The sequence below is a fragment of the Pagrus pagrus genome, assembly GCF_965226575.1.
Source record: "Pagrus pagrus genome assembly, chromosome: 21".
Lineage (NCBI taxonomy): Eukaryota > Metazoa > Chordata > Actinopteri > Spariformes > Sparidae > Pagrus > Pagrus pagrus.
The window spans coordinates 1,922,395-1,936,673 of NC_140208.1; the positions used below are offsets into that span (position 1 = coordinate 1,922,395).

General features: G+C 40.0%; 1 protein-coding gene across 1 annotated transcript; it reads left to right on the forward strand.

The window, feature by feature from the left end:
* Nucleotides 1-8,105: 8,105 nt before the first annotated feature.
* Nucleotides 8,106-10,656, forward strand: LOC311250164 (neoverrucotoxin subunit alpha-like; the record flags this gene model as incomplete). Its single annotated transcript, XM_084341739.1, has 3 exons — nt 8,106-8,181; nt 8,530-9,990; nt 10,112-10,656. The coding sequence occupies 3 exons, from the start codon at nt 8,106-8,108 to the stop codon at nt 10,654-10,656; spliced, it is 2,082 nt and encodes a 693-aa protein (XP_084197865.1).
* Between the last annotated feature and the right edge of the window lie 3,623 nt (nt 10,657-14,279).

Genomic DNA, 14,279 nt, shown 5'->3' on the forward strand with positions numbered 1-14,279 from the left:
TCTGGATGTTGATGCACTAATGTTCTGTCTGATAGCTATAATTTTATCGTTGAAAAATGTGGCGAATTCTTCACATTTTTCAGTGGACAGCATTTCTGATGGGGTTGTAGATGATGGATTAATAAGTCGGTCAACAGTGGAGAAGAGCACTTTACTATTGTTGATATTTTCATTAATGATTTTAGAGAAGAAGGACTGTCTGGCCTGTTTAATTTCTTTGTTGTAATGATTGAGTCTATCCTTGTAGATTTCATGGTGAACCTGAAGTTTGGTCTTTCTCCACTTTCGTTCTGCCTGGCGACACTCTCTCTTAAGCTGCCTAACAACCACTCCATTTCTCCAGGGGGCTTTTTGTTTTTCTATGTTTTTAGTTTTAACAGGTGCAATGTTATCAATGATATTTTGTATTTTTGAGTTGAAGTTGTTCACAGGATCCTCAGTTGATGAGGCCATGAACAACGATAACTCATTCACAGTTTTCTTGAAGGTTTCAATGGTGTTGTTGTTAATGATACGTTTTTTGATTGTTCGGGTACCCTTCTGTTGTACAGGAAAAACAGACACATCAAAGAATATGCAACAGTGATCTGAAATAGCAACATCCATGATACAGGGTACGGTCATGTTAAGTCCTTTTGATATGACTAAGTCCAGAGTATGGCCCTTATTGTGGGTGGGCCCTGAGACATGCTGAATGAAGTCAAATGCCTCCAATAAGCTAATGAAGTTTTGAGCATCTGGGTCTGTTTTATTATCAACATGGATATTAAAATCACCTGATATAATTATACTATCATAGTCGGTGGAGACCTTGGACAGTAGCTCAGAGAATTCATCAAGAAAGCCATATTTAGATTTTGGTGGCCGATAGACCGTGATGATTAAAATTGGAGCATTGCAATTTATAGATATAGCAAGGTGCTCAAAAGACGTAAATTCCCCGAGGGGGATTTCCTTGCAGCTATAGAAATCAGGGAAGAGAGCAGCTATCCCGCCGCCTCTTTTATCAGGTCTGGTGGTTTGGAGGAATTTAAAATTGGGAGGTGCTGTCTCAATGAGTGCAACTGTGCCATTTCTGTCAAGCCAGGTCTCAGTCAGTAGAGTGAAATCCAGGTTATGAGTGCTTATAAGGTCATTAACTATAAATGACTTATAAGTTAGTGACCTGACATTTAATAAAGCCATTTTTATTGTTTGAGGTGCATGGCTTTGTGGGGGACTGATAGTTTGAGTCCGAACCAGTAATAAATTGTTTTGATTCCTGTATGTTACAGCGACATTTCTGGATGTGGGTCTATGGTTTACTAATACAGGAATTTGTATAGCAAGATGACAGTCATTACCGTTAGTAGAACAGGTTGGACTCACCAAACATCAATACTGAAACATTAAAGAAACATAACAAATGCTGAGTCAAACAATATGCACTTAAGCAACCTTATATCCCAACATAATCAACATAAACATAATCAATTCATCTTTTTTTTAAACGTGCTGCGAGTTTCTATTTAAACACAATAATGTTGACATTATGTATTGATTTAAGCTCTCGTCTGTACGTATCAGGAATTACATTAGAAAGTAACAAGCAATTACAGTTTAAACTGACAGTGAAGCAAGTGCAGAAGGCTGTGCAGAGAATCAACATGTACCAGTACAGACAACATTACATACGCAGTAACTTTACTGACATCAGGTATCCTGGTCCCTCTGGGTTTTAATGCATTTCATGAATTTGTGAAGCATGCTCGAGCTAAAGTGTTCTCTCAGTGTGAACCCATATCCCTGTTAACAGACCAGGAATTTACCACATCGTTGTCATTGCTCTTAGCTGACTGGACGCAAGGCCACATAATTGCCACTTTTTCCAACCCAGAAGCATGGGTACACAGGCTCAGTGAATTTGGTTCTGAAGCTGTACAGGGCAATCCTTTTGTCTCCTGAGACTTTGGAGAAGGACAAAGTGCCACTGTGCCAGTCAAGAAGCACCCCAACTCTCTTGCAGCCACCAGAGGGAAAAAGACCTTCCCACACTTTGCCATTGTGCCATGCCCTCAGTCTGGGCTCTGACGAAGGATCAGCATATTGGCCAAAAACCCACGACATGGTGTTATTTCCAAACTCACTAGATTGACTCTTTGATTTTCTGTCAATTCCACAATATGCCACACCTACATAAACAGATTCATTAGGACTATCACTCCATTCGACCTCCCAGTAATGGATCCCTTGCAGAGCATCTTTGGCAAACACTTGAGGATGTGCATCAAACCTCTCTGGGCGTGGAGCATATCTCTGCCATGCTCCATGAGTTGCCGTTTTGTTTCCCTCAGACAGCGTGAGCTGGTGGTTTGCTGTTTCTGGGTCCAGGGTGATGTCACCACCAACTGATTGGGAGATCAAAACAAAATGTGTTATTATTCTGAATGAAGCATCACAATATCAGAATTATTATTCTGATGGTTGGAGGAGAGTTATTTCCAGTCTATTTTTGACTCCGCTCTGCTTATCTCACTCCTCAGGTTCTTCAGTAACAAATTAACTGTCAATGAAAATGGTGTTTTCACTGGATTAGAGCCGATTCATTCAGATGGAGGGACGTATTTTTTTAGCATAAATTCCGCAATGATGACAATTCAGTTTTCTCATTGATCAACCACCAATATTTCATGCAAGTACTAAAATAAAATAAAATAAATTAGTAGTTCTCTAATAAATGGTCACAACTACATTATAGTTACAAAGAACTTGTAATGAATGATGTGGAATAATATTAAATAGGTTGACACTGGAAACTGATTACTTGAAAACAGAGCTGTGACAGGCAGATATATTTAATAACACTGTTTTAGTCAAAACTTACTTGAGCGCAGTTCATGTTTCTGCACATCGTAGACCTCTCCTGGAGTGAAAGATCGACCTGCGAAAGGAGCTGCCTTGTTCTCTGAGGCCATTTCTTCCACCTGTTAAGAAATGTTAAACGAGTGACCACAGACTTCAATACTTCATGTACACTGTTTGAAGCAGGACCACTCAGCTCACAAGTTAACTGTGTAAATGCAGCTGTATCATGTAACATATCTGTTGTGTCACCTTCTGTCTCTGCCGCTCAGTTTGTCCTCACCTGGTGAAGTTGAGTAGATCAGCTGAGTTGTGTGAGAGTCTTCTTGACGTCCAACTGGAGCTTGTGATGATCAGTGGGGCTGTGAGGTTACTTATATCCTGTCAGATACTTTATTCTGCGGACTCCTCCCATGAGATGAATGCAGAGATGACAACAATCATTTTGTGATATGAAAGGTGCTGTGTCGATAAAATAGCAGAAGTGTTTCCACAGAAATAAAGATACAGGGACACATCACTATAAAGACATTACAAAGTCCGAGGCCAATTCCATGGGACTGGGACTGGTGTTTTTTCCGTGTTTGAATAGTTGTTGATTAACAACTTAATCAGATAACCTATGATTTTACATCTGTGCATTCTAACTATAGGAACATTACTCATACCAGGAAGTTAAAAAAAAATATGTTTCCTGTTAAACTCAAACAAGTAGTGAACAATACATCCTACCAAACAACTTTTCCAGAGGCCAAGACAGATTCATACAAATCCTCCTTTTACAAGGTTTTTATATTCTCTTACAGGACTGGGTATCCTCCATGTGTATTCTGATACAAATGCAGATTTAAAATATATTCACATTGCTGTTATTGAAACAATAGATTTTAGAGCTGGTAAACACAGTGCTCTAAGGGATCTGCCAACTAGTCAACAACTTCAACCACTAGTTAGTGGAGATAATGGAAATATAGTCAACCTAATAAGATTTATTGTAGTCAATGTGTTAGACATCAATACCAGTATACAGTTACACACTTTTACATGTACAAATATTACCCTATTCATTATTATCTGCCTGCAGAGCTGCTCTTTGTTCTGTTTCATTCTCAAGTCTGAGACGAGACCACATTAAAAGTCTCTAATATTGTGAAGTAAACCTGGAAATAATCAGAGAGGTTTGAGGATTCAGAGGGTCAGAAGTCGAATCATTGTTCTAAGCAAAGAGGGTTTATTTCAGCATCAGTCATGGCTGTACTCAAGGTTTAGGTGCATGGAAAACACTACTCTGACACTACTTTGGTGCAGAGGTGGTCCCAATGGGATAGCAGAAGTGTTTCCATAGAAATGAAGACACACGTACAGGGACACATCACTATAAAGACATTACAAAGTCCGATTCTATAGAACTGGGACTTTTTCCCCCGTGTTTGAATAGTTGTTGATTAACTGCTAAATCAGATAACCTATGATTTATCATCTGTGTATTTTAACTGAGGGAACATTACTCATACCAGGAAGTTTAAAATAATTTAGGTGGTTGTCGTTACGTTAAAACGAATTTTACATTTTTTGACACGATATAAAGCAAATTACTAAAATATAATAATAATAATAATAAAAGTTTAACTAGATTATAATGACAGTAAATTGTATGTTTGCACAAAAACAAGCGGTGTGACAGCAACATGATTCACTGCCAAGGCCAGAACTCAGGGGTTAGGATATTAAGACCTCTGCTCTTCCTCCTCTGCAGGCTGAGGATCGTCATCATGAACTTCAGGATACTCTGTAACTTCTGCAGCAGGACAGAAGACAGACAACGGAAAACCAGAAGAAGAGGAGAGTGAGGAAGAAGTAGAACAAGCATTCAATGAACTGAAATTTAGTCAATTTATGTACATAAATGTTTTTATGTTCATCAGTGTAATATTTGGCCATCATTTAGACTAATGTCAGTTCATTTAATCATCATGTCATCTTCAGGAGATGAGTTGGTTACCTTTACTCTCACACTGCTGGAAATATGAATATAAAGTCGTTCTGGTGAAAACGGCATTTCTGGGAACACATTATTAAATAGTTATTTAATAATGTGGATGTGGATGTAATAATGTGGATGTCTTTTCTCAACGTCATTTATCGACTAATTCTGGCTGTCAATGGACGTCCAGATCATGGCCCGGCCATGTCAATAGTCAGGCCATAATCTAGACGTCCACTGACAGCCAGAATTAGTCGATAAATGATATATAAACGTCTATACAACGTCCAGAAAAGACGTATAAAAAACTTTCATTCTGGCTTCAAGTCTCTTAAAGCTCCAGTGTGTAGTATTTGGAGTACGTAGCAGCATCTAGCACTGAGGCTCTAGATTGAATTAGATTTTCTGAAGGTGTTGGAGAAGCTCCAGAAGCTACGGTGGCCCCTCAGGGACAGGAAACTAATCACTAAACTCTGTGTTTTGGGCAAATATTACACTGATGAACATAAAAACATTTCTGTACATAAACTTACTAAATTTCAGTTCATTGAATACTTGTTCTACTTCTTCCTCACTCTCCTCTTCTTCTGGTTTTCCGTTGTCAGTCTTCTGTCCTGCTGCAGAAGTTACAGAGTATCCTGAAGTTCATGATGACGATCCTCAGCCTGCAGAGGAGGAAGAGCAGAGGTCTTAATATCCTAACCACTGAGTTCTGGCCTTTCCAGTGAATCATGTTGCTGTCACACCGCTTGTTTTTGTGCAAACATACAATTTACTGTCATTATAATCTAGTTAAACTTTTATTATTATTATTATATTTTAGTAATTTGCTTTTTATCGTGTCAGAGCTGTAAAATTGGTTTTAACGTAACGACAACCACTTAATTTATTTTAAACTTCCTGGTATGAGTAATGTTCCCTCAGTTAAAATACACAGATGATAAATCATAGGTTATCTTAGCAGTTAATCAACAACTATTCAAACACGGGGAAAACACCAGTCCCAGTTCTATAGAATCGGACTTTGTAATGTCCTTATAGTGATGTGTTCCTGTACGTGTGTCTTTATTTCTGTGGAAACACTTCTGCTATCCCGTTGGGACCACCTCTGCACCAAAGTAGTGTCAGAGTAGTGTTTTCCATGCACCTAAACCTTGAGTACAGCCATGACTGATGCCAGTCAGAATCATAGCCAGTATGAACATCTATTCTCAACTAATTCTGGATGTCAGTGGATGTCTAGATTATGGCCTGACTATTGACATGGCCAGGCCATGATCTGGACGTCCATTGACAGCCAGAATTAGTCGATAAATGACGTTGCGAAAAGACATCCAGTCAGGCCATAATCTAGACGTCCACTGACAGCAAGAATTAGTCGATAAACGATATATAAACGTCTATAAAGACGTATAAAAAACTCATTCTGGCTCACCAGAGGACGTCTTTTAGACGTCTTGGATGTCCATAAATGATGTCTAAAAGACGTGATCTAGACCACTCTTTGCTCACTGGGCTGAGATCGATTAAAAGACAATCATCAGGTGAGGGAAAGTCGGCCGCCTCTCTTACACATGAAAAGTGTTAACAGCTCCTCTATGTGATCCCTGGTGCTAAGAGCCGCATCTCACCTGTCAGCCTGTTTGACCTGTTAGAGCCTCTTGGAGTAATTAAGGTTAAAAAAAATGCTTGTGAAAGGATGTACTGTATAATCTTATCATTTCTATGTAAAGGATTATAAAACACATTTTATTTGAGACTGTTTTATTGTTTTGAGATTGTGTAACTAAGACCTAGATTTATGAAGGGGTATGTGCACAAAGAATACAGTTAAAACACACATACTGGGGTTCACTTAAGTTCAACATTATCACCTGACTACACGTCTCAATCCTGAAGTCAGTTACATGAATAAATAATAGGTCAAGGTGTGTCATGGGAGGAGTCGGTGGAAAAGAGCATCTCACAGTATATAAGTAGCCTCCCAGAACCAGAAATCATCAGACAAGCAGCTCCAGTTGGAAGTCAAGAAGACTCAGACACGACTCAGCTGATCTGCACAACTTCACCAGGTGAGAACAAACTGGGCTGATGGGGGACAGAAACAGATTTGTGTTTAGACTTGGAGCAAACGGATTCAACGTTTTATTAGACAAACAAAGAAATATATTCATGTAAAATATTTGCTGAATGAACAAGTAAGCCAAAATATCTAAGAATGTGTTGCAGACAGCGTTTCACAAAGTTTATTCAGATCCTTCTAATGAACAAGTCTTAAAATTGAGCGTTTTTTAAGGGAGTCTGGTGACTTTCTCCACTTTCTTTTCCCCCCAAAGCAGTAGCCTACCAGTTAATGTTTACTGGATTTGTATAGTTTGACATGTTTGCTGTCATGTGTTCATTTATTTAGTGTAAATGCTAAAACCAGTAGAAACAGTGTGTTCAAAGAGCTGCTGGGTGGTACGACTCACCTCAGACACAGAAGCAGCCAGGATGCACTTTAAACACGAAAACCACACAGCTTTTACAGCAATGCTGCGACAAACTGACACTTTTCACAAGGGAGGAACAATCTTAATGTAGTGCATTTAATGCTGAATTTACAAGAAGGGACCAACAATTTAAAATTTGCAATAGCTGTTTCTCAGTGTTCGTAAAGTTTCTCCTCATGATGCAACAACTCTTAAAATCACTGGATGTGTAAGGGAGTCTGGGATATTGCTGTTACTAGTGACTTCACTTGTATACGTGGTTAATGTCTATGACTTTCACACATACTCAGCAGCCCACTGCTTGCAGCGATCGTGTCAAGTAGATCACAACAACAGTTAATTATTTTAAATCAGAAAAGGTGTGACAGTGCACACACCACATGCTTCTTTTAAACCGTTTATATCAATAATGTAAAAAATAATACACATTACTTTGAAAAAATCATAATTTGTGATTAAAATAATGTTGATGGTCATGTATTAATGACCCACACATATGTGTAATTTTACTGTTTTAATTGGAGCTCAGCTCCTATTTGCTCCCGAGTAACTTGAACCCTGGGTCGCCTGGTTTTACATCAAGATAAGAGATAAGACTTTATTGATCCTCACCGCGGAAATTCCTATAACACATAAGCAATAAGCCCTATAACAGTGATTATTGTTGGAATATAGAGCTATTTAACACTGATTTGAATAAAAACCATATCACAGCAGCTTTGAGTGTAAATGAAGTCCTGAAGGTTGTGGTGTCTCTTGAACAGATTGAAGAAATGACCTCAGGCGTCATGGACATCGCTGCCCTGGGTCGACTTTTCACCCTAGGAATGCTCTATGATGCCCGCAAAGATGAACTGATCCCAGGTAAGTCTTGACATTGACATATAAACTAATATTATATTTAAAACAGTACTGTATATACAGTAGTATATCTGTAAATAGTACAGATATACTATCTAGTACAAATCTAGTTCTCAGATGAACTAATTCATGTTTGTTTGGACCCCAACAAACGTCACGTCATCCTGATTTTAATAGTTTGTTCAGTGAAAATTTTAATTCTGACCCAAAATCGATCGTTCTCTCTAACCTCTCTAATCATGTCATAATTGAAATATGATTCTTTGACCACATCATGAAGCCCGATCCAAGATCCAAGTCCACAGTGATTTCCTGCTTTATGACACAACTGATGTTTTCCAATTTCTTTAGGTTTGAAATTGTGGGATAAAAAAACAATAGAAGAGAAGACAAGTAAAGAGACTCATGAAACCAGTAACTTTGAAGTTTCTGCATCTGACTCCATTGAATCCAAGTCCTCTCTGCTGGATATTAAAGCTTCTCTGAAGGCCAGTTTCATGAGTGGACTGGTTGAAGTTGGAGGATCTGCCAAGTATCTGAATGATACGAAGAAATTCAAGAATCAGAGCAGAGTGACGTGTCAGTACAAAGCTACCACACACTTCAAAGAGTTGTCAGTGACTCAAAATGAAACCCTTAACGATCAACAGAAAGATCTCATCAAGGAGGGACTGGCAACACATGTTGTCACAAAAATCCTTTATGGGGCAAATGCTTTCTTTGTGTTTGACAGTGAGAAGTTAGAAGCCAGCAGCGTTCAGAACATCCAGGGCCACATGGAGGCTGTGATCAAGAAGATCCCCTCATTTGATATTAGCGGTAATGTTGACATCAAACTGACTGATGAAGAAAAAAACCTGACCAACAAATTCTCCTGCAAATTCTACGGAGACTTCATTCTTGAAAGAAACCCTACAACATTTGTAGAGGCAGTGACGACCTATGTAGAGCTTCCAAAGCTGCTGAGAGAAAAAGGAACAGATACTGTTCCTCTGGAGGTCTGGCTGACGCCTCTGACGGTTTTAGAGCCTGAAGCACCTAAGGTGAAGGGAGAGATCAGTGTTGCATTGGTGGGGAAGATGCAGGACGCTCTCGAAGATTTAAGAAAAATACAAATGAGATGCAATGATTCTCTGGACGACACAGTGGTGGAGGATTTTCCACAGATCCAAGACGACTTAAACAAGTTCCAAAGCTATTGTGATCGTTACGTATCTAACCTCCAGACGACCATGGCGAAGAAACTTCCCTCCATCCGTGAAGGTGAAGAAGACCAGAGCTCAGTAGAGAAACTCTTTGAAGACAGAAAGGAGTCTCCATTCAGTCATGAAAAACTAGACAAGTGGCTGGATCATAAAGAGAGAGAGATCAACGTCATCAGGTCCTGTGTGGAAATGATGGAGGGAACAAAGATCGTCCCAAATCAGTCAGAGCTGGACAGAGAGGTTCTTGCTGCAGGTGTCGATGATGCTCTGTGCTACGTCTTCACCTCCCTGCAGAGTGCTGACCCCTGCCTGGATGCAATGGACCACTACGTGCATTCACTGAAAAGAAGTACCAATGAAGTCCCATGGTACTACTCAGATGAAGTTCTTGACAAAATGAAAGAAAAAGCCAAAAGTGTCCACCATCTTGCCAAAGCACTGAAGAACAGCCGCCGATTCCGTTTCGTCATCGCCGCCATTGAAAATACGAAATACACAGGAGCAACCATCTACCACTACAAGGACGGCAAACTGCTCACTGAGGATTTTTCAAAGCCTGCCGTCCATCCTGTGAGGAACATCACAGACAAGAGAGATTTGATCTGGTGTAAGTCATTTACTGTTCTTCTCTGAGTCATAAATACGCTGTATAAATTACTCTCCTTAAGAAACCTGTTGTTATCCATCAGAATGATTCATCACACATTTTGTTTTGGTCTCTCCATCAGACACCTGTGATCTCACCCTGGACCCAAACACAGCAAACGGCAACCTCGATCTTACTGAGGAAAACAAGAAGGCGACATGTGGTAGCAGGCACCATTATCGTGATCACCCAGAGAGGTTTGACCGTCATCCTCAGGTGTTGTGCAAAGAGGGGTTGACTGGGCACCATTACTGGGAGGTAGAGTTGAGTCCCGGTTTGAAGGATTCTGTTTATGTACTTGCTGCGTACAAGGGAGTTGCGCGAAAAGGAAAAGGTCGTGATGCTGCGCTTGGATGTAATTCAATATCATGGGCTTTCGGCAAAAGCCACGGCAAACTGAAGGCATGGCATAATGGTGAGGTGTGGGCTGCTCCTATTCCCCCCGAAGGTGTCAACAAAGTTGGGGTGTTTCTCGACCGTGAAGGTGGCACTCTGTCCTTCTACAGAGTCTCCTTGAACACCCTGAGACACCTTTACACCTTTGACTCCAGCTTCACTGAGCCTGTGTACCCAGGCCTGTGGGCTTCTGGAAAAGGCAATTATGCGCACATCTGTCCAATTGAATAAGAGCAATGACAGACGTGCTAGATTCTCGGTCTGTTAAAGGTCTTATTGATAAGATTCAGACACTAAACGAGTCATCCACCTCCCCCTTCAGCCCCAACACTGCTGTTGTTCCAATCATCTGCCCCATAGATTTATATTATAACCAGAGACCAGATGCAAAGATGGTGCCCATTCAAACCAATGAGAATTGCTCGCCTTGTGCATACGACAAAAAAGTTTACCTCCTGGTTATGCAGACCACTGAATATGTGCAGATATATTGGGTGCACATATTTTTTTAATTATGACTTTCTATAATTCCTGACACTTAAAGAGACAGAGCTTATACTGAAACACAGCTGGTTAGTCATCGCAGTTTGTTAAGATAGAACCTCATAGCTCATGTAAAATGTTTTTAATCCTGTTGATTACGTTAGGACATAAGATGATTGTTTAACATTTGTTTCTTTTTCTTTGTGCATTATTTTTCAAAGAATTGTCTTTTCAGAGTAAAAGAGGAATCTGAACCGATCTAAAGTTCAATGAATGTCTTATTAAGCACTAATTAATTACTGTTCTGATGAAAAAGAAACTACTGTTCAGACTTTAAGCGCAACACTGATGGTTATAGAGCAGAAATATGTCATTTTCTATGTATTAGTCCATGTTGAGTTTATGCACGATCTTCTCATGCTGGTTTGGTTTGGACTTTCATTGATTGGTATATCAGATACTTGTTGATTATAACTTTATTTTCTAATTCCTGATATTTATAAAGCTTACATCAATATATGATTGTTATGTGTTAAGAGGTTTTGTTGAATTCATTTTTATGTTAAGTTGGGATACAAGGTAGCTAAAGTGCATAATTTTTTTCATTTAGCGTGTTTCTTTTCTTCTTCATGATGCATTTTAAAGATAATCATCTTTATAGACTACGAGGGGAATCTTTGTTTTTCTCAAATCTGTACCTTAACTCTGATCTTAGGTTCAATTAATGATTTTAATGGCCACTGGCCTGCCTCCTGTGTAACTTTCTCATTGTTCTTATTGAGTCTTTTAAATGAATCATGTGAAGTCAGATGGAAATGTCCTGTGACCGACTGTCCTCTGCCCTGACACCTGGACAGCAGGAAGTCTAACGGACGTGTTGATGATGCCGCTGCCTTCACCAGCCGATAGATGAGTTGTGGTTTGACTTGTTGATCTACGGCTGCTGCACCAACTGACACCGTCCTGTGGCCTGTTCACCCAAAATGAACAGGGCTGCTGAGACTCTCCTGATCTGTTCATATGCTAGATCCTGTTTTACAAACGATGTTGTCTGTTGAGAGGAATGAGCTGTGCTACGGTTGTTGTTGAGGTGTGAAGGTATAAAAGGTGCGAGCACGGTGATGTTGATGATTTTTGGACGTTCGTCCTTTTTGTTTTTCGACCTTTGATTTGTGCTGACCTTAGAAAGGAATCTTTTGTCATTTGAACTCATTTCTGTACTTTTTCTCTAAACTGTTTGTGATTTAAACCAAAAAAAAATATAAAAGCTCAAATAAAACTGGAGTGTATTATGTACATTCCAACCAAAGCTGTTGACTCGGCTTCTTTTTGAGGTCGTCTGATCTGGTCGTCCAGAAGTAAATAGACTCTCGACTGTGATAGTCTGACACATTCATTTAATACAAAAAGATGTCTTGAATTTAAGGAAAGAAATTGCTCAAGCTAATATGATTCATCTTCTATTTGATGTGAAATCTGACTGGTTATTACATTGGATATTTCTGCTGTGTGATTGTGAAGGTGACACTTTATTAGAGATTCTTTCATAGTTTATGCATTTGAGTAGAAGTTAATCCGACCTTTTAATTAATTGTTCAGGTTTTTCAGGGATCTTGAAGTTGCCTTGTTGAAACTCACAGTTTATAGAGTGAGAGTTCCTCCAGTTTGACCTTTTAAATTCAGTCATTTTGAGAGTACAGTAAATCCCTCACCACCCATACTCAGTAGGTGATTTGTTAACTTTTAACAGGGGGGATGGCCCAATGGAAGCACCTCCCTGCCCCGACACACCTACGTATACCTCCCATACATAGGTTGTTGCAGGACACCTTAACCATAACTGACATTTCTAATTCTATAAATCCATTTCATCCAGTTATCTTCCTTCTCTCCCTACTACAATTATCTTTTTATAACTGTATTAAAGTAATGAGTAAATACACCTTTACATTGTTTGCAGTGGACTGAGTTTATTCAGGCAGGGTTTTCTCATGTTTCTCACAATACACTACAAGCAGGGTCGTTTAAAGTTACATGACCCCTTGATATTTTTTACCATCTAAATTCCTTGAAGGACACACAATGAACATTGTGCAAAATAGTAGAGCACAACCGATTTATCAGCCGATATTAGCCTATCACAGATATACCGATATCGGTGTATATATTATCCGATATGCACCGATATGAAAACTTTATATTTAAAAACTATAATACAGAAAAACATGCTTGGGGTAATTTAAAATTGATGTAATGACATAGTTTGTCCAGCAGAGTGCGCTTCAACGGGGGATAAAACAGCTGGTGTCAGGAAATGTAACAGCTACCTCACTAATGGTTAAACTATAAACCAGCACAAAAATGACAATTGCCAACATAACATAAGCCACCATGTTCTGAACAGACACACTAAAAACACTTACAAAAAGTAAATTTAGTTTAGGAACATAAATAGCAAACTTGTTGTGCTCCTCGACACGAGCGACGGGCTGGGAATCCACCGGAAGCTGCTCTATGACGTCACGTCTGCTACAGGTTTTGTTCCGCCCTCCGCACGACATCATACCATGAATGTATAAAGAGAACCCAGCGGGAACGTTTCAGAACCGAGCCTTTTACCTGCCCGTTTTTCTTGACTTGCTCAGATTTTGTTGATCTGGTCATTTGCGTTTTTATACAATCGAGTCTGCACATGGTGTTTTATTTTGAAAATTGACCGGATGCTGTATGCCGTTCCTGTGTCTCCTGTGACTTTCTGCCGGCATGATCTGCTCTTTGCAACTTGTTGCGGCTTCTGTCAAAAATCAACCAGGCAGCCGGTGTGTCCCCTCAGAGTTGCAGTAGGGCAGGAGTTGTTGTTGTTTCTGATTTGTGGGGAGAGAAAATGGGAAGAAGTATGTTTTATACACAGTTTTCTAAGCTTAGCTTCCTTGGCTACATTTACATTTAGGGCATTTACCAGCTGATGTAGTGGAGCAAGTGCTCGCACTGGGGCGTGTGGTCTGACCAGTGTTTGGAGGTAGACGGGTGCAGTTCCGTTGACGGACTTGAAGGCCAGCACCATGGTCTTGAATCGGATGCGGGCTGCAAAAGGAAGCCAGTGGAGGTCACGGAGGAAGGGGGGTCACATGGGAGAATTTGGGTAGATTGAAAATAAGGCGCGTTCTGGATACGCTGCAACGGTATAGTCTGAGAGGCTGGGAGTCCAGCCAAGAGCGAGTTGCAGTAGTCCAGGCGGGAGATGACCAGCAATTGGACCAGGAGTTGCGTTGCGTCCTTGGTGAGGAAAGACCAGATCCTGCGGATGTTGTAGAGGGCAAATCTGCAGGATCGGGCCACAGCAGTGATGTTGGGGGTGCAGGATAGTCTGT